The sequence below is a fragment of the Colossoma macropomum genome, unplaced genomic scaffold, assembly GCF_904425465.1.
Source record: "Colossoma macropomum unplaced genomic scaffold, Colossoma_macropomum, whole genome shotgun sequence".
NCBI lineage: Eukaryota > Metazoa > Chordata > Actinopteri > Characiformes > Serrasalmidae > Colossoma > Colossoma macropomum.
The window spans coordinates 22,673,822-22,693,327 of NW_023494804.1; the positions used below are offsets into that span (position 1 = coordinate 22,673,822).

At 37.6% G+C, this 19,506-nt stretch overlaps 2 protein-coding genes across 2 annotated transcripts; one reads left to right on the forward strand and one right to left on the reverse strand.

Annotated features, from left to right (window-relative positions):
• The first annotated feature begins 546 nt into the window (after positions 1-546).
• Positions 547-6,915, forward strand: spp1 (secreted phosphoprotein 1). Its single transcript, XM_036594938.1, has 8 exons — positions 547-660; positions 1,845-1,914; positions 2,777-2,833; positions 2,922-2,978; positions 3,126-3,194; positions 3,360-3,422; positions 4,841-5,146; positions 6,244-6,915. The coding sequence occupies exons 2-8, from the start codon at positions 1,861-1,863 to the stop codon at positions 6,595-6,597; spliced, it is 960 nt and encodes a 319-aa protein (XP_036450831.1). The 5' UTR covers positions 547-660; positions 1,845-1,860; the 3' UTR covers positions 6,598-6,915.
• Positions 6,916-8,955: 2,040 nt separating this feature from the next.
• On the reverse strand, positions 8,956-11,701 carry scpp8 (secretory calcium-binding phosphoprotein 8). The gene is made up of 3 exons (XM_036595176.1): positions 11,586-11,701; positions 11,367-11,447; positions 8,956-9,774 (listed from the first exon to the last, which is right to left on the reverse strand). Exons 2-3 carry the CDS (start codon positions 11,424-11,426, stop codon positions 9,295-9,297), a joined length of 540 nt encoding a protein of 179 aa, XP_036451069.1. The 5' UTR covers positions 11,427-11,447; positions 11,586-11,701; the 3' UTR covers positions 8,956-9,294.
• Between the last annotated feature and the right edge of the window lie 7,805 nt (positions 11,702-19,506).

Below are 19,506 nucleotides of genomic sequence, written 5' to 3' on the forward strand. Positions count from 1 at the left end.
TCTAGCAGGACAAGCTACAGAATTTCAGCAACAGCTGAATGCACCCTTTATTTCACTGATTCTTTGTAATTTTCTCTGGCATTGTCTTTGTCTGTGGTTAGGCCATGTTAAGTCTAAGTTATCACATGCCGAACACTTTATAAGCAGCCTATACAATTAACAAATTATAAAGCCATTTAACAATCTACAGAAGAGGGAGAAGGGAGAAGAGAGATGAGAAGAGCATGGGTGAAGGATATAAATGCTAACTGGAGTTATATAATGTCATGGCACTATACGTGCACTAGAGGTACTATTACTGCTACCAAATGTGGTGTTTCACAAACTGTCTGAAAATGCCTTTCCTGCCTGAAAAACAATCCCAGGACGTGTTTCTGTTTTTTTCTGGCTTGTCATGCCTGGTGCTGAATGTTTGCATTGACTGGCCACAGAACCCACAGGAAGTGTGGGAGTAGAAAGGTGGGACAACAGTGGTAAATGTCATGACATCACAGGCCGCGCTGCCATTGGTCGGCTCCTCGGGCAACAGGGTTTAAAAGCCAACCAACTTAAAGCATCGAAACATAGCAAGAACTCATCCGATAAACTTGGAGAGTACTGATCTAATCCACCGTCCTCACAAGTGTCAAGAGTGTTGGATTCGCACCGGCGGAGGCACAGGTAAGCAATGACTTTTATATCCTCTTTCTAGCCTGTGTTACAAAGAAACTGCTAGTTAGGTTCATCAAATCAAGCCTTAAGGAACTGCATTTTAAACTATTTCATATAGCAGGTACTTTATATCTATAAGGATGCACATTTCCTACAGAACACCCCAAACAAGGGTCATTTTAGAAGTGTACATTATAAGCTGTTGCATATGGCATATATTTAAGCATAACCAATGTACCAGATGTGCAAAACAGCTTTGGAAACAAACGGCAGAATTCTTTGCATATAGAACAGCTGAACCAGATTCTAATAATAGAGTAACTGTAGAAACATTAAAACAACTGAAATATCTGAATGATTTAAAGCACAGTATTGTTTTGTCAGCAGAGTCAAAATATAACAGAATGAAGAAGAAGTTGTGGTTTTGGCCTATAAATCCTTCACTAATTTGTCAGCTGACTCATTTATTCCAGCAACAAAACCACCAAATTAAAGTCATGCATAAGAATAATAATAATAACAGTATGCTGACAGTCAGTTTAATTACATCAGGCCGCCTCTGCAACATCCTTTCCACCCTTTAGTGCCTCACTTTTCTTTCAACTACACAAATCTTAGGGCTTGTTTTGCTATGATGGAGTCCCTAATGAGAAACTGAGACCGTTTTCAAAATATAACTTAAGGTTTCTAGTTCTGGAGATTGTGGCCACCAGCCGTCTACATATAACTCTGCGAATTATATGCTGGAAAGAGATCATTATAGGTGTAGCTAAACACTCGCAAGCTCAGCTTATACTTTAGGTGATGTTATCGTAGCTGGAATGAAAAACATGGTCGATGTTTCATGGCGAAAGCTGGTTGCAGTTAGCAGGGAAGTCCTGGATCGTCTGCCAAGAACGTAGTGGCCTACTCTATACGGGCATGCTTCCGGAGCACTGCGGAAAAGCACAAACCCAAAGGGCCCAGTCCAAGCTCATTAAGCTGGTTTATAGTTTGACCATTATGAGGTCTAAGTGAAGGCGATGCTCTCAATAAACACGTTGACATTAACTATGCACTGAAACGTCATTCTCTTATTCACTGAGGGGTTCTTGCTTTTCCTTTAGCAATCGCAACTCAGCATTATGTTATTTGGAATGATTTTATAGTAGATTATGTACAATCAGAAGATGATCGCTTCTTTTTTTCCTCAGAAAACATCTGAAGAAAATGAAGGCCGTCATCATTTTCGGGCTCCTCTTCGCTGTAGTCTACTGCCATCCTGTAAGTTCTGAGCAAAAGCTTGAATCAGCAATGTCTACAAATGGTACTGATAGCTGTCTAGACTTTGACAGTGCATGCAGAGGCTTTCCAATAGCAATAATGCTCCAACACGATTGAAATATGCAATACTGTACTCTCAAACATACAAGGCTCCTAAACAGTTCTACACCCTTAAAAAGAAAGATGCCAACGAGGGTTCTAATGCCATAGTAGCACCAGTTCTGCTTCCCAATGGATGGCTCTTAAGGGAACAAACTCTTTAAATGAGATGTGTGGGTGTAAAGAACATTTACAAAGTTTAAAACTCCTAAAGCTCATGGCACCTTCTCTTTTTAAGACTGTAGGAGAAAACTTAAATTAGTATAAAACTTTTACATTATGTGGAGGATCTCTAAACTTTAAAAAAGTACTTTGTACTCAGACGTCTCATTTACTTCAATGTTTCACTGAAGAACCATCCATTAAAAGTTATTTAGGCAAGAAAAAGTGGTTCTTCTCTGAAACCCTTTTGTGGCACCTTTTTTTTAAGAATGTAGGAGAAACTTTAACTGGTTTTAAACCTTTCAGTTGTAAACAGATACTTTACATTTTCACTTACCTTTTAAAACCAGGCACTACAAGGTTCTTCAGGGAAACCAAAAGGGGTTCTTCTTTGATATGTGCCCTGGTGTTAATTCAGAAACCTCAGCTAAAACTTCTTTAATGTATGTATTAGATTATAGTGATTTGTTTATGGTAGTTTATAGCACTTTCTGAACAATCAGTGTTAAGTTTCATAACTGAATAATAAGCCTTAGGATTCAAAGGATTAAGGAACGGAGATAAAGATGCATCCTCCTGTCTGATGATGCTTTTTTTGCAGGTAAAACGCTCAGCAAGCAGCTCAGAGAGCTCTGAGGAGCAGGCAGTTGCCCAACCGGTGAGTGTTTCTCTAGCACCTAAGATGCCATTCTGTCGAAGTAAAAAATGCAGTAAATCTAATGATATGCCATAAATCTCGCAAACAGCCTCTCCAAGTTCTGGATAAAGGCCCTGCAAATCCACCAGAGGCAGTACCTGCACAGGTAAAAGCCTTGTTTTAATCTCTCATGGCTATTTTTCTATAATTTAACAGTATTCAAATTAATGCGTGAAGCATTTCAAGTAAGGCATGATAATTGCTGCTCTTTGCTTATGCTTCAGTGGGTGTTTCTCTTTGCTGTTTGTGTCAGGACTTGAAAGCGGCCGCAGTAGCAGCAGTAGCATCTGACGAGGACACTGACGATTCAGATGAAGCTGAGGTAAAAGGCAACTTATCCTCCTGACCACATGAGTCACCACTGCATTCACTTATTTCCTAATAAAAGCTTCCCAGCTCCAAAAATAAGGCTCTTTTTGTCTGGATGCACTGTGGGTGTATGTGTCAGTAACTCTCCCTGTCTTGTGACTGTTTCCTTCATTTCCAGGACAAAAACACAGAATCAGACACGGAGGGCGACAGTGCAGACAGCGCAGACACGCAAGACACTGTGAGTCAAGCTTTACCGCATATGCTGTTATAACACTCTCACACGCAGATGTAACTAAGGATGTACCGATTCACTTTTCTCTCTCAATACCGATCCTGATATCTGTACTCTGGATGCGGATTAATGATCTGATACTAGTGCTCTGTTAGGGCACTTGTGTTGTAAATACTGTTAAAGTTTCAAAACTTACCACTTACCACTTAGTCCATACAGTCCATATATGGAAACTAAGCTGCAAAAAAGACCGTCTTGAATGAATGTTTTTTTTGATGTCATGTAAACCAACTCATTTACATATGTCCACCTTTTCAGCCTACAGTTTAGCTCTGGCCAATTAAGTTCCAAGGAGTGTTTCAGGTTTGAGTGCTTTTTGAATGAAGTACAATACAAGGCAGCCAATCAGAAAAGATCTCATTTACATACATCAGTTTTAAAGGTATAATAAATAATAAGCCAGTTTACCTTGAAGGGATAAAAAGGAAGTTGGAAAATGATCATCTACAAAGGAATTGTGATTTTTGGTACGTCAGTCCACCCAAATATTGTAAGTGGACTTTAAGACAAAAAAATAAATACAGGAAAATGTAGGCTATGGGCCCTTTAAAGAACACTGGTCAACTGGATGTTTCATTACAAAGAGAGCACAATTTGTCCTGTTTAATTGGATTTAGTGCATTGTAGCACATAGTACACTGAATAAAAAGCACTTTTTTCTGTTCAAACTTATCAAGTAAACTAGATATGATGACACATATCATGTGCCATGAAAACATCTTCATGAATGTGATATTATGTATTTGTCACCCCTACAATACAAAGTTTACAAGATTGCACTGTTAGAATTTTACAATGAATACAACTAAGAAACAGTATCGAATGTGGAAAAGTCAAATCTGACTGATATCCAGCTTTTTATTAAGTATTTTTATTGAGTATTAGAGATGGCACAATACTACTTCTTTTTTTCCACTACTGATATCTGTACTAAAACCTTCAGTATTGGCCAGTACCAATACTGATCTAATATTTCTTCTTAGAAACTGCTAAGCTTTAAAATAAGCCATTTTAATTTATTTATTAAGCTATTTTTATGCTCACTTAAGATGACTGTTATTTCAAGATAATCATAAGTATAATCATAAGTATAATAAACATATTGTCTCTGACATAAGAAAACCTTGTATACAAAAAAAAGAAAAGCTATTCTTAATCTGTTAATGTCACTAAAATGTCTATCAGTCCATTTATAATGAAATGCTCACTCAATGAAAAGGGGCAACTGGCACCGGTGTAAAAAAAGTGGAATAAAGTGGTGTAAAAACACAAGAAACTAAAAAAATTATATTATAAGAGTTTTTTGAGACAGTATTGAAGCAAAGGCTCAGATGATCCTCATATTCTGTGCTGTTTTTGTTCAGGACACAGATGACTCCAGTGAGAGTGCTGAATCAGGAGAGACTGAGGCCACTACCGTCCCACCTGTAACCGTGGAGCCCACCCTGAACCCTGTTATTGACAATGGCCGTGGAGACAGCATGGGCTACCCCAGCGACTACAAGAAGACAATCATCTACATGGATGCCAATGACGTTGAGAAAATTCCTTCTTCCTACAAGTCCTATGGACCTGACAAGACTGAGGACCTGAACAACATCAGCGTGAAGACATCTCATTTTGATGGCCAGGAAGCTAATGATGTGGAGAAGCATCTGAAGGTGTACAAGGTAAACAAGCACCTCTGGTTGTATTAATAAGTGACCTTAGGACTTTTTTTAGGTGTGAGCAGATCTCAGATCTGTTCATCTGAGAACAGGTTTACATGACCGTATGGTTGTCAAATTAAACATGCTAGCAAGCATAAACATCTGACTTCACAAAGATTCAAAATAACTTTCATTCTTCAGAAAATAATTAGATGAATCCTAATTAGATGAAACCTCAGATTTCACAACAATTCAACAACAAATTTTGGAAGATTTTTTTAAAAATACATGTACAACTGCTTATTCACCCTTTGAGCCTGAAGACTGCTGGTCATACAGCAATGTAGACAATAATCTCGCTTAGCTAGTAACTAAAGAAAAGGCAGAGAGAAATATTTGAGACAAGCATTGATAATTTGGAGACTAATGGACTTTTCATTTATAAGCAGTCCAGCTGGTTTTCTGATACATTTAATCTGCAACGAGAAACTGTCAAACAGTCTTGAAGCTGAAGTCAGCTTCTTGCTCGCTAGCTTCTTGTTTAAATTTTCTCGTTCCACCTGAAACGGTGCAACAGTTAGCTACATAGTTAGCTACATTCTGCTGCCTCAGGCACCATTTAAGATGGAACAGGAAAATTCTAACAAGAAGCTGGTGAATAAGCTGACTTCAGCCTCGTAAAAAGTCAAAAGTTGAGAGACATTTTACAAGAAACTATTCCACATTTGATGAAAAGTTTCCTGCTGGAGATGCGAGAAAAGTAACTATAGCTGAGCTAAAGCTTAAAGCAGAGCAAAGTAAATCTGCATTTTTTGGCCTATACTAGAACATTAGCACATATTAAGACATGTTTACAGCCAAGATGGTAAAACGTTACTTCAATAAAATGGACATGAAATGTTGTGGCTCCTAAGGTGGTTAGATTTTTGTTGAAACTTGACAAAATGGCACTTCTAAACATTTGGGCTGCTGACCCCTGGCCTACACAGATGGGGTGGTCTCCAAAAAAATCTTGCTTAGGGCCTTCAAAACACCAGAGCTGGCCTTGCATGTATGCGTATATTTTTACAGCCAGTAAGCAGTGATCTAAGCTGAGCTGTTTTCTGTTGGGTTCTCAGGCTCTGCAGGTGCACAATGAAGTCCTGGAGGAGGATACCAGCACTCCAGAGGAGGACGAGGTGCCCAGTGCAAAGCAGGCATCCCTGGGTAGTGAGGGGAGTGCTCCTGCTGAGGAGGAGATTGAGGGTGCCAGTGCCAGCGATGCCAGCGGTGAGAGCGCAAGTGCTAGTGCCAGCCAGGAGCAGAAAGAAGAGGCCAACAGCAGCAAGAGCAGCGAGGAGGCCACTGCTACCCCCGGGACTGCAGGCGCAGACAACGACTCTTCTCAGAGCTCTGAGAGCCAAGAGGACGACTCCGCTGAGCAGGCTGTGGAAGCCACGACTGATGTCCCTGATGTCATTATCGCTAAATAAACGCACCACGAAGCACAAGACCCCAAAAACTGCTGTCCCCAGTGAAGAATGCAACCGTATCCAGAGTGGTGCTAATAAGTGACTCACTTCACTGTGCATGAGAGAGAAAAAGGGAAAATAGCACAGCGCAATAATACAATTCAGACAAGCCTGGTCCAGGGCTGTGGCTGCATTAGGCTACCTGTAAGAAAGCAGTTTCATCTCAACAAAACAACATTTTGCACATGTATTTACATTATGTTTATGTAAAATATTTTATTCTACCATGTATCATGATTTATCCTTAATGAATAAATTCTTTTTTTTTTCAAAAAACAATAAATGATCTCTGTTGTTGCATATTGCCATTACTTATGTTCATGCAGAGAATTGGAATTTCATACTGAGGCCTATATTAGTAGTCATCATGAAAAAAGTCTGCAGGATGAAACAGATGGAGCTGGAATCAGTGAATACTTCACCAGATGAAGGCTTGACTGCATCCTCTCAAAGGGCCACAGCGTGGCAACATAACTCAGCATAGTCCAAGTCCAACCTTACACTTAGCTCCAGCCTCAAAACTTAACTTTTGTTTTAAATTACAAGTCTGCACTGCAGACATTTGTCAAAGTCAGTAAATTGTCTTTGTATAGTCTGATATTCAAAGTAGGAGTTATCGCATCAGCCTGGCCCACTCTGTCTTGAAGAAAAGCAGACAGAAGTCTATTTCAGCTGTGATCCCTAAGGAGTGCTGCTAAGCCTGTAATTAACAGAGGGAGAAGACAGACAACAAGTTTCAACCATTCCAGCTTGCAGAACACTGTCAAACTGCTGCAGTACTCACATCAATTAGTAGAGTTCCAGCAATCTGTTAAATGTGCTCTAGGTGGTGTGTTTTATTTCCTTACTAGTAGAAACAATAAGAAAAAGGTAGAACTTGACAAAAATATTGCTTTAGCAGTGGCATCAGCATACATATATAATGTGCCTGATAAATCCTGTTTGAAAAACTGCACTATGAACCAGGAGGCTTGTCTGTGTCAGTCATTTTCTAAGACCCTCCCCAATGTCACATTAGTCCACCCACCTCACCTGTCTGCTTGGCTAAGAAAACATAATAGAATCTGGTTATCGAACTGCCAAAAAACTTTAAAACAAGAAATGTGCTAAAACAATAATCAACATTGGAAGTGCGTTTTCCAAGATGGAGAGGATTATAACATGAAGACAATGAATTTAGATGCAGAATTAGCAATATTCCTCCTGGACAGGTATGTAAATGTGGTACAGATAATGTATGTTGAGCTGTTTGAATAGCTCACTTTATGTAATGAATTAAATAAATGAATCTAATGGTAAAGCAATGGTAAAGTATTGGACGCCTGCTAAAGTAATGTGAAGTAGAGCCACCTTCATGGAAATGGCTCTGGCCAAATGCCACTGCTATACACAGAAGGATTTGAGAGAGAGGATACCATGATTAGTTGACAACCCTATTGAAAAAACATAGAAACCATTAACTGTTTCATTAGTTTCCTGATGGTTTTGTAATGTGTTGTGGCTTTTGTTGAAGGATTGATATTGCAATGTGAAAAACCCTATATGTGTGTGTGTGTGTGTGTGTGTGTGTGTGTATATATATATATATATATATATATATGTATATAAATCATACGTGTGTGTGTGTGTATGTGTGTGTGTGTATGTGTATATATGTATATATATATATCTTTATATATGTGTATGTGTGTGTGTGTGTATGTGTATATATATATATATATATATATATATATATATATATATACATAAAATATGTGTAGTACTTGGGGAGCAGTATTGTAGCCCTCTCTTGATGCTTATATATCTTTTAGCTGGGACCCTAAAAGTAAACACAACTACCATGAGCCACCATGAGATAAATTAGCCAATAGTCATGGTGGTCACTGTTATTAAAATCTTGTGAAATAGTTGTTTTAGCTATGAAAAGGACCGCACTCACAGTGCTCCGCTGAGATGAAGGCTATATTGAATATTTTGATCTCCTCTCAAGCAGCGTTAGCATAATGCCATATTTTTATCATCTACATCTAAATAACGAAGAAAGGCAATACCCTCAATAGACAACCTACCTCATCGCTAGAAAGTGAAGTCATGGAAATGCTAGTAGCCTCCAAGTGGACTCTGAACTTCTAGGGTTGGTTGTAGTTGTTGTAGTTGACCTACTTAACTGCTAGACATTGAATACCTTGAATCTTGATTAATACACCTGTATGTACCACAGTCAGTTTTCATCTTAACAGCTTGAAAGATTCTGATGGGACACAACACTTGAGCTTCTTTTGACCTTCTCCACAGCTTTTGTTAATAAAAGGCTGTTGATGAATGTTTTGAGGATTTTATTCTGACTTATTGTGACATTGTACAAAAGTGCATTGTATATCTCTGAGGATGTGCTACTGCGGAGTGCAGTACACAGTAGCATGCATATATTCCATTTAGCTTCTGCAAAAACAGGCTTCAGTGACAATACATGTGCAAGAGAAACATATTAAGCCAAAGAAAAACATAAAACAACATTTAAAAAGTGCCTGAACAGTGCATTTGTAAAGCTTAGCAAAAAAAAAGATCATAAAAAATTTATTGAGATCAGTGCATTTCTGAAGCAAATCTAAACATTCATGTGAACTTCTTAACCCTTTAAGGAACCACAGTAGTGCTTTAGTTATCTCCTCTGGGCTCAGTTGTTGTATGCAGGACAGTGAAACAGGTGATATCTCCAGATGTGGTGACCGTTTTCTCTGTGGCCTGGCTGATGATGATGTCTGGTCCAGGTGTGGTGACCGTTTTCTCTGTGGCCTGGCTGATGATGATGTCTGGTCCAGGTGTGGTGACTGTTTCCTCTGTGGTCTGGCTGATGATGATGTCTGGTCCAGGTGTGGTGATCGTTTCCTCTGTGGTCTGGCTGGTGATGATGTCTGGTCTGGGAGTGGTGAGAACATTCTCCTCAGAGGATGAAGATTCTCTTGATTCAGAAGAACTGGACGAAAACCCACTGGATTCAATGGATTCTAAAGGCTCAGTTGACTCCGATGACAGTGAGCGATCCTCATCTGACACGTCACTCGATTCATCAGATTCAACTGAGTCAGATGCCTGAAAGTCTCTGCTGATATGGTGTTTCTGATTCCATGAATGACACTATAAAAGCAAATTGACATTTTTATTAGTAATATTATCCACAGTATTGTTCATTAACTACTAGCAGTGTGGCGATACAAGTATTTTCAATTCTGAGGTCAAGATATGATTCAATTTTTGGATTTTCATTGTGTTAAAAATACCCTGATTCTATGGAGCTCTAATTGTATCCTTCACAGATGAGTTAAGAATCTCAAATAGAAAGTTTAAAGCCTTCCACACTGGTCCTCTAACAACATAAACCCCAAAAATTGAGACACTGTAAACATTTTTAAGAATTTATTTATTTCCCTCACGCTTTGGCTGATCTATGTAAATGACCTCTGTTCTGATCGGCTGCCCTGTATTATGACTCATTCAAAAAGCAGTCCAGGCTGAAACACTCCTTATGAATGGGCATGAATGGGCATGAATGGGTGGGGCTAAACCGCTGTAGGCTGAATAGGTGGAAATATGTAAATGTGTTATTTTTTGTGACATCACAAAAGCAGGCTGTTTTTGCAGCCTATTCTCCATTCTGTATGGCCTGGGTAGTGAACTGAATGTGTTTACATACAATAAACTCATTAAAACAAGGAAAGTCCGTTTTTCATGATATTGGTTCTTTAAAAAAAATCCAGAATAAGAATAAGTCCTGGCCCTCCTTTCTCCCTGTGCTTTAGGACCAGAGAATTTCTAATGTGGTGAAATGCCACTCATTAATGTCTTTGGGGTTTGTCAGACACTAGAGGGCGCTCCTATCCAGTATTTGTGCAAAATCATAGTTTATAAAGCTCATTTTTATACAGAAAACTGCGTGCAACACGCGTGCAATAAATATTTGAACAAACCACTTTGCTCAGCTAATGGGCATATTAGCTTGTCAACCAGTCACCACTGAGCAACAGGAATGCTAAAGTCCTCACATAATGGAAAACTGTCACTTTCACATTTTTTTAAATAAAAGAGTTTGAAAATGTTAACGTTCCAAAATGTAATCACTAATCACCAATCACTGCTGAGCACATACAGTCCATATCTAGAAATTATGCTGCAAAAATAGCCAGTTTTGAAATCATTGCATTCAAACCAACACATTTACATATGTACACTTATTCAGCCTACAGAAGTTTAACCCAGTCTATTTAAAAGAAAAGTTATAAGAAGTGTTTCAGCCTGGACTGTTTTTTCAATGGGGCATAATACAAGGCAGCCAATCAGAACAGAGCTTATTTACATGCACCAGTCTTAAAGGTAAAGTAACAAAACATCCTGTTTAATTTTAAGGGATGCAGAGAGGTTGGAAAATACAATAATCATGTAATATTCAATTATGACTGTTACATGAAGCCACACAAGCATTACAAGTGTACCTCCACAAAATAAAATATAAGAAAAAAATGTAGATCTGGGCCCTTTAGGGTATGAACAGGCCCATCTACTGTAAGGTGTTTGTTTTGGAGTGAATGAACATGACTGAATGCACCAGACTGGCTTTGGTATGTCTGCTCTGGAGTCTTTAATGTCTGTTGTGCAATAAGGACTCACACATTTTACTTTACTGAATAAGTCAAACAGTAGACATTGAATACTAAATGATTACTGCAACTTACCGGTTTGGAGGAAACAGATGCTATGAATAGCATGAGCATTACTGTCTGCAATGTCCACATCCTTCCCGTTGAGAGACCTACCTGCAAAAAAAAATATAATCCTGCAGTTTATAGCATGTCAGCATTAACACAGTACAGAGTGCAGTGTCACTAATATCATGATATTATTCTAATTACATTAGAATCCCATGATTTTAGACAGAAATAGAATTGAATTACCTTGCTTCAGTGCTCTGTCCACTTACAGGAGTATCACTGTTTACAGTTGAGATCAGTGCTGCTGCAGTTAATATACTGAAGAGCTGTGAGTAAGTGGAGGGTTGGGTCAGACAAGAATCTGCCCAGACAGATGAATGAGCGATGCTGCGTAAGTGTGCGGCTTTGAGGAACATCCGGTTCCTTGTCGCTCTCCTCAGTACCCTTTCTGAATCTCTGTAATTAGTGTGTGGCAATCCAAACAGCACTTTAAATCATTCGGAACAAGGCAAACATTGTCTAGAAGAAAAGGAGCCAAAATGAGACCCGAATCTTCTTTTCATATCTGTAAAACTAAATGTAAAAACTGTGCAAACTGTACAGCTTGAGCAAAAGATACAAGCGGTGCCACCACAGCATCTGATCTGAATACGATGCTGTAAATGTGACAGCAATAGCTTGAAAGCAGATCTTGTGGTAACTGGCATTTTAGCAAGTTTTTACTGTATATTCTGGAATCAACTTCAAAGACTTTTTTTTTTCTCCTCATGCTATTGGTCTAACACATATCAGTAGCCATAAAACACAGTCCAGCCTGTTTTGAAGGAGGTTCCTGAGTTGACACACTTCTTTTTCTTCAATAATTAGAGTATATTTGAAGATATATGAAATATGCATGATTTACAAAACCATAGGTGAACTTGTTTTCTGCTTTGTAGGTGGGTAAACAGGTCAAGTGAAGGGTTTTTATTTTGTTCAAATGCTTTTTTTATTACTACAAACTTTTTTATTTCAAGAAAGCTGCAGTCATGTCTGTTTTTCTTAGAAAATGAAAAAAGACTGATTGGCATCTAACACTACTTTACTTATTTGTGCTTCCTTAAAAATACAATTCTAATCGCTAAAAGGACAATGCTGAAATGCTTGCAACCACCTGTCGTCTAAATAGGTGCTGAATTCTCTTATAAACACAGAATAAAAACAGCAAGGTTTAGCATTTCATTTGGAAATGACTCCTAAGTTTAAAATCTTTCAAACAATAAGCTAAACTGTACTATATGAATCATTCTACCAAACTGGTTCAAAGTTGGATATCGAAGCACATTTTATGCTTTTAACCTGCTTCCTTTTGCTTTTAGTGACCATGCATCTTAATAATCTTTGTTTTATTAAAGGAAATGATTGAGAGATCCATTTTGTCACTACAAAACAATCGTAACACTGCAGAAACTTTACCAGATCTGTCAGTAGTGATTGTTTCAGTAGTGACAATCTTTGTTAGCCAGTACATAACAAGCAAACACAGCTTTGGAACAGTTGTACACAAATAAAATTGTAATATTTTTCATGAAAACACAATAAAAGTTTATGTTATTGCAGAAAATATGTGTTTCAGGATTGACAATTTTAAATGTTCCACACTGATTTTCAGACTTTGGCACACATTTACTTCAAAACAGTGGAATCTAAGTGCTCACCATGTGGCCATTAGGAACAGGGATGCAGTCTCACTTCCTGCTCTAAAATGCAGGGGTACAGCTAAAATAAGACTCCGCCTGCAAACTAAAACTCTTTGTGTTTCAGTAGTGACATGAAAATGTGGGACAGCAATTGTAAATAAATTAAGATATATATATATATATATATATATATATTTTAAGCATTTTTTCACAAGTTGAAATGTACAGTTTAGGGCAGGGGTCAGTGCCATGTGGCTCTTTGACTGCCCTGTTGCGGCTCCGCAGCAGAATTAGATTTTTAGGTAAAAATAAAATAATCCTCCTTTGCAGTGAAATAAAGTTCTGCTGATCATTCAACACAGATTTAACAATAAATAATGTTAAACACTGGAGTTTTGCACACAGACTGCTGGTCACCATAGCAACAATCTCGCCTAGCTAGTAGCTAACGAAAACAACGAGAGAAAGATTTAAGACAAACATTAATAAATTGAAGACAAATGGACTTATTTGCATTTATAATCACTCCAGCTGGTTTCCTGATACGTTTAATCTGTGGTGAGAAACAGTCAAACACTAAAAAAGTTGCGAAGCTGAACTCAGCTTCTCGTTCACCAGCTTCTCGTTCATCAGCTTCTCGTTCACTAGCTTCTCGTTTGAATTTTCCCATTCTACCTTAAATAGTGCAGCAGTTACATTGTGGTGCCTCAGGCAGCATTTAAGGTGGAACTGGAAACTAAAGCTGGTGAATGGCTAGCTGACTTTAGCCATGTAAAAAATTGAGCATTGAGAGACATTTTAGAAGATTTAAAAGAAAAGAACATTCCACTTTTTCCGGAAAAGTATCCAGTCGAAGATGTGAGAAAAATGGCTGTATTTTAGCTAAAGCTGAAAGCAGAGCAACGTAAGACTGCATTTTTGTTTATATTGTATTTTTCAGCCTATTCTAGTAGCACATACTGAGAGATATCTACAGCCAAGATGGTAAAATGGACATAACATGTTGTGGCTTCCAAGGTCGTTTGATTTTTGTTGAAAGGACAAAATGGCTTTTCTTAACAATTGGGTTACCGACCCCTGGGTTAGGGTTTGGGACCAACATCTCCCAACAGAAAGTACCCTGTAATTGATGATTTTGCCTACATTTAGCTCATTACTGTCTCTGCTTTGAGTTTAAATAGATCATAACTTAATCCTTGTAAATATCTAAGATCAGAATGCATATTTATTTATTTAATTTTTTTTTACTGTGGGATTTCAATTTGAACTAATTTGGTAGAACGTTTGAAATATATGCTCTTTACCCTGCTTTTGTCATTGTAACCTGAACTGAGAAATGTGAAAACGTGAAGCCTAACCCTTCTTTTGTGTTTGGGTTTATTTCAGATGGAAATACAATGACTAAGGTGCTAGTAAATCACGAGGAAGACAATTCACCTCCACCACAGGAACACCCACAGAGCTCTACAACACTCACATTTAAAGGTGACTTATTTAATTACATGTTATGAAAATGAGTAACAGTTTCTTGACTTGAGGTGAGTGATTCAGTGACGGTGAGCTAAAGGTTGTGACTTAAGTTGGTTAACCATTGCTTATGCTGGAACGCTAAAGGTCACCTGAAGGGTCAGCTATAATCAAGTTCTCTCTATACAGAGGACCACTTGGTTATGTGTAAGAGTGTCTGTCTCTGCACAGAGTTAATTTACAGTGGTTACATGTCCAGAGGGGCACTGTACTGGGAACTGACCTATTTATGCTCCACCCACTAATGCATTCTTTTGTAGCTACTGTTGCAAGGTTGGACAAGCAGAACGTTTACAGGATGTTGGCAAAAACCTAAAGAGAAACTGTGGCACACAACTGGAAATACAAAAGTTTGAATACATTTTTTAATTTTAAATGCTGTGTGAAATGTTACACTGTTTGGATGTGTTATACTGTAGTGCGATCAGCTAACATTAGCATGATAGCAAACTTGTTATTAGCTTCGCGGTGCCAGATGCAGTCTTGTCTGTGGAGAATTTGAGAATTTTGGGGCTGAATGTGGGTGGGAACAGAGACTGATTAGAGTGGGAACAAACTAAATTAATTTCTAATTCAATCCAACACCTCGTGAAGATGTAGAGGGTGACAGTATGCAGACAACACTCTGTGGTTAGCTTCATGCTTGTAACATAAGTTAGCATGGCTGCAAAGTCCCTTTCATAGCATTTTGCTGCTGTTGGAACAAAACCACACATCTCCATTTCTGTCTATTTTCATTTTTTTTAATGTAATTTAAAAATGCCTGTTTCCCTTTACATTATGTATTAATTTCACACTGAAAGCACCAAAAGAAATGGCCCAAAATTACCTGGAAAAAGTCTTTCTCTTGGTGGCCTTATTTGAAGCAGATTTTGATGCAATCCATCACCAAAAGTTTAACAGTATGAGATCACATGTGGCTCCATGAAACTAACTTCTTATAATCATTTTCAACTTGCCTAGTTTTAAATAGCTACTATAACAATCCAGCTCAACAATGCACGTGACAGCAGTTCCTAAGAAAGACTGCATTTGAGGTCAAAGCATGGATGCGTCAGTTCAGTCCAAACAGAAGCAGTTTAATATTTCTTGGATGCCTTACTGAGTGTTGTGTGACGTCACTGGGCCATTCCTCTTTCTAGTGCAAGGGGGGGAACGTGAATAACAACAATGCACTGATCACAGGGCCGTCTTTCCACACTGATGCTGTCATCTGCGCTGGAGCAGACCTGTTTTTAGCTTTGCCCCGAGAGCCAGTTCCTAAATCATTAGCAAGAAAATTCCATTGTCGTCAGTGCTCGCCACACGTTTCGTTTCCTCCCTGGCTGAAGGTTTCAGGTTTCCTCCCAGAATTGGTCATATTATTGCTGTCATAACTTCATTCGTAACTCTGGAACTTCATTCATTTATTCATTTATTTATTTAGAATCATCTAACAAGCCAGCTACATTTTACATTCAGTGAACATTTCATTTACCTCCAGAATTTTGTTACATTTACTTACATTTTTTTTTAAAAATTAGATTAAAAGGTAAGAACACTTTTTCCTTCTCCATTACCAATGGCTGATTCTAAATACATTTGATCGTTTCCTAATGGGATCTAATGGTGATTTACAGGAAACTAGTGATTTTAATCCTAGTGTTTTCTAAAGGTCCCTTTTCAACAGGGACCATTTGGCTACCATATTGTTGCTGTGAAAAGAAAAACAAGTACAGGAAACCAGCATATACTGGTTTTTGGCCTTGTCCCTTACATACAGAGATTTTTCCAGATACTCTGAATCTTTTAATGTTATTATGTACCGTAGATGATGAAAAGCAAATTTTTTGCTATTTTACATTAAGAAACTTTATTCTTGAATTGTTGCACTATTTACTTGCTTAGTCTTTCACAGACTGGTGAACCCCTCCCCATCTTTACTTCTGAAAGACTCAGCCTCTGTGGGATGCTTTTTTATACCCAGTCATGGGCATAAATTTTTCAGAAAACAATAACATTTTTCAGTTTCAACATTTGATTTCTTTTAAAAATATGGTTTACATGATCATTGTATCCTATTTACATTCTACACAGCGTCCCAACTTTTTTGGAAATGGGGTTGTAAATATATCTATATATTTCTTATTAGACTTAGGTTACTGTCCATTTCTAAACATTTTACCTATTTCAAGAAGGGATGCACTGATATAAGAATGTTAATAAGTGGGTGGGCTGATACCAATATTCAGTATTTTTATCTGACATATCTGCCAGTACCATTGCTGATATATAAACATTTATAAAATGTAGAAAATGGGACTAGAACCATCTCAAATAGCATTACAGAGAAATATAACACTTATTGGTAGAGGATTATAAGTGCTGTAAAATGAATAAAGTCACCTACACATTCTGCTATTTGAAATACAATAAGTAAAGCATCAAATATCAGTTTGAAATATCAAATGTGATTGTTTCATTGACATATAATTTTGTTAATTTGAAGAATTATTCATGGAAAAGGCAAAATTCTCTAATCATGAAATAATAAAACTGCACAGGAAATAATGACTTGTAAAATAATCTTATAATACTCTTACAACAGTAACGATATTAAATATATTGCCTATATATGAAGTGCTTTCACTCATCAAGATGTTTTTTTAAGTGTACCAGGTTTGTTCAGTTGTTTATGTTCTGTAACTCAGAATGGGCAGAGCAGAGCTTTTCTGATGCCAAGCTGTATCACTGTTAAGACTTTTGCAAAGGTTTCAGGTTCTGAAGGTCTTTTGCCTGTAAAAGGTGAGTCATTATGCTAAAGTTTTCGTGCAGAGGCTTTGGTCAGCTAAAACCAAAACCATGTAGTAATGGTGGTATATGATGTAATGCTGTAGTGCTGATGAATGTTTGTTCAAATGTCTGTTGAAATATATAATATTCCATGATGATGAGCTTCACATTTTGTCTGAAAAAGTGATGCAAATGTGAACATCATATCCATGTACAGTGAATAAAATGTGAGACCCCTTGCACCATGGTTCCAAGTGTGATTTTACCCCTGCATCCCTGTGGTTATGCCAATGACACTGCCAAAATCTCCTTTAATTGGTCCAGTTTGCAATAATAAAGACTAAAAACACTATACAAACACTTAATTACTTAATTTCCATTGTAATTCAATGTCGCACTGCAAATACACTGTATGTAATGTACAATACACTGGCAGTCACAGTATGAAGTTATTATAATAAGCACTGATCGGGGCATGTTTCTCAGGATGATGACCACAGGAGTGATTTGGCCTCCGCTATAAAAAGGATAATGCGTGTGCATCTGAGATCTCAGCTGGTTGTAAGGGTAGTAAAATGGGTTGAGGGATGGATAATAGACTGATGCTCCCTATTAAAGTACTTTCAATGTACTTATATATATATAAATATACTGTACTTCATTCACATGGTGCACTGCAGCCTCAATCAAATTACAAAGATGCTATGTAGCCTAGCTTATGTGCAATACAAAATGTGCTCACACTAACATTGACATATTCCTTGTCATCCTGTGCCGCTTGATCCAGCTGTGTTATCAGAAAAGGAGATGAAATTTTAAAAATCTTAAAACACAACACGTACTGGAGCACTGACGCTGTAGCCTATCAGCGTCAACAGGAGTTCAATGGTGCCCTCATGGTCAAAATGTGATGAAATAAATAATTCAGCTTGAAGATTGCATTGTGAAAATAAGTTTACACATCCTCTGCAGGGAACATACATACATGTAACACATTTCTGCAAATTTTAGTGCACAATTCCTAATTTTTACTGAGATTAACATATTGAAAAAAATAATACACACAGTATAAAATGTGCCATAACTTTTGCACAGGGCACATTTACATATAATTGTGCATTAAATGTGCTGAAGTATGTTCTCTGTAGAGGAAGTGTTCACTTATTTTCACTTAGAAAATCAATAAAATGTGCCATTTGTCCAGAGGTGCCCAAACTGTTGCAAATGACTGTAATCATTTGACTAGAGACTAGATTATGTGTACAAAGATGCACAATATATTGTGCGATGCAAACATGTGTTATATAACTACACCAGTTTCCTCACTGAAAACATGCCTTGTGGTTTAGGATTTGGCTTCTCTGTGTCTGAAAAACAGCCCAAAGCCAGACTTACCATTTACATTTCATTTTGTAATTTCTCAGATTAAATGCCTATTATTGCTGCAAAACATTCAGCACCTGTGAGACTATATTAGGTAGCAGAGTTAAGGTGGGTGGAGAGTTTGTGTTTTGAGGTCTAGACAAGATTTACCACAGCATTAATGTGGTTTTTGATGAAACAGCTTTTGAATCAGGCATGCAGTGACTAGCACATTTAATTTAATTTCAGTTAAGGCCTGATTACTATATTACAACATAATTTCTACCTCATCAACGGTAGCAATAATTGCATAAACTCAAAGGTGAGTGAGTAAGAAACTCAGATAATATTTTGAAGCTGTTGTCAACATGGTTATTTGGTAGGCCACATTACCCTGATGCTGTGGTAACTGCATAGTTTCGTGTTCTCCCTGCTCAAACATAATCATTTTCTTGAGGCTTGATATTTACCCAATGAACTAGATCAGGCCGTTAGGCTCACCTGCAGGCACTGGTAATGGAATGTAGGCTAAACTTAGCAGAGATGATCTGCATTTGGATAACATCTTGGTTAAATGGGTACATTTTGATTGAGCTGTTTTTCATATTATTCTTTTACATTGTGGTTTGAGGCTTTCATTAAATACTGCCTTGTTTTAATGAACTGGTGTTGCAACACCATCTGTTGTACTGCATTCTAATCATGCACTGGCGATAAAACCTGATTGGATGCACCAATCATATATATATATATATATATATATATATATATATATATATATATATATAAGGAGGGTGGTTGTAAAAAGTGCCACTTTTTTAGAT

Bases quoted from the DNA above. Each gene is read 5' to 3' on its own strand.
- scpp8 (XM_036595176.1), bottom strand. From the start codon at position 11,426: ATGTGGACATTGCAGACAGTAATGCTCATGCTATTCATAGCATCTGTT. The intron at 9,775-11,366 runs GTAAGTTGCAGT...TTGCTTTTATAG, and splicing joins CATCTGTTTCCTCCAAACCG to TGTCATTCATGGAATCAGAA.
- spp1 (XM_036594938.1), top strand. From the start codon at position 1,861: ATGAAGGCCGTCATCATTTTCGGGCTCCTCTTCGCTGTAGTCTACTGC. The intron at 1,915-2,776 runs GTAAGTTCTGAG...CTTTTTTTGCAG, and splicing joins CTGTAGTCTACTGCCATCCT to GTAAAACGCTCAGCAAGCAG. The intron at 2,834-2,921 runs GTGAGTGTTTCT...TCTCGCAAACAG, and splicing joins AGCAGGCAGTTGCCCAACCG to CCTCTCCAAGTTCTGGATAA.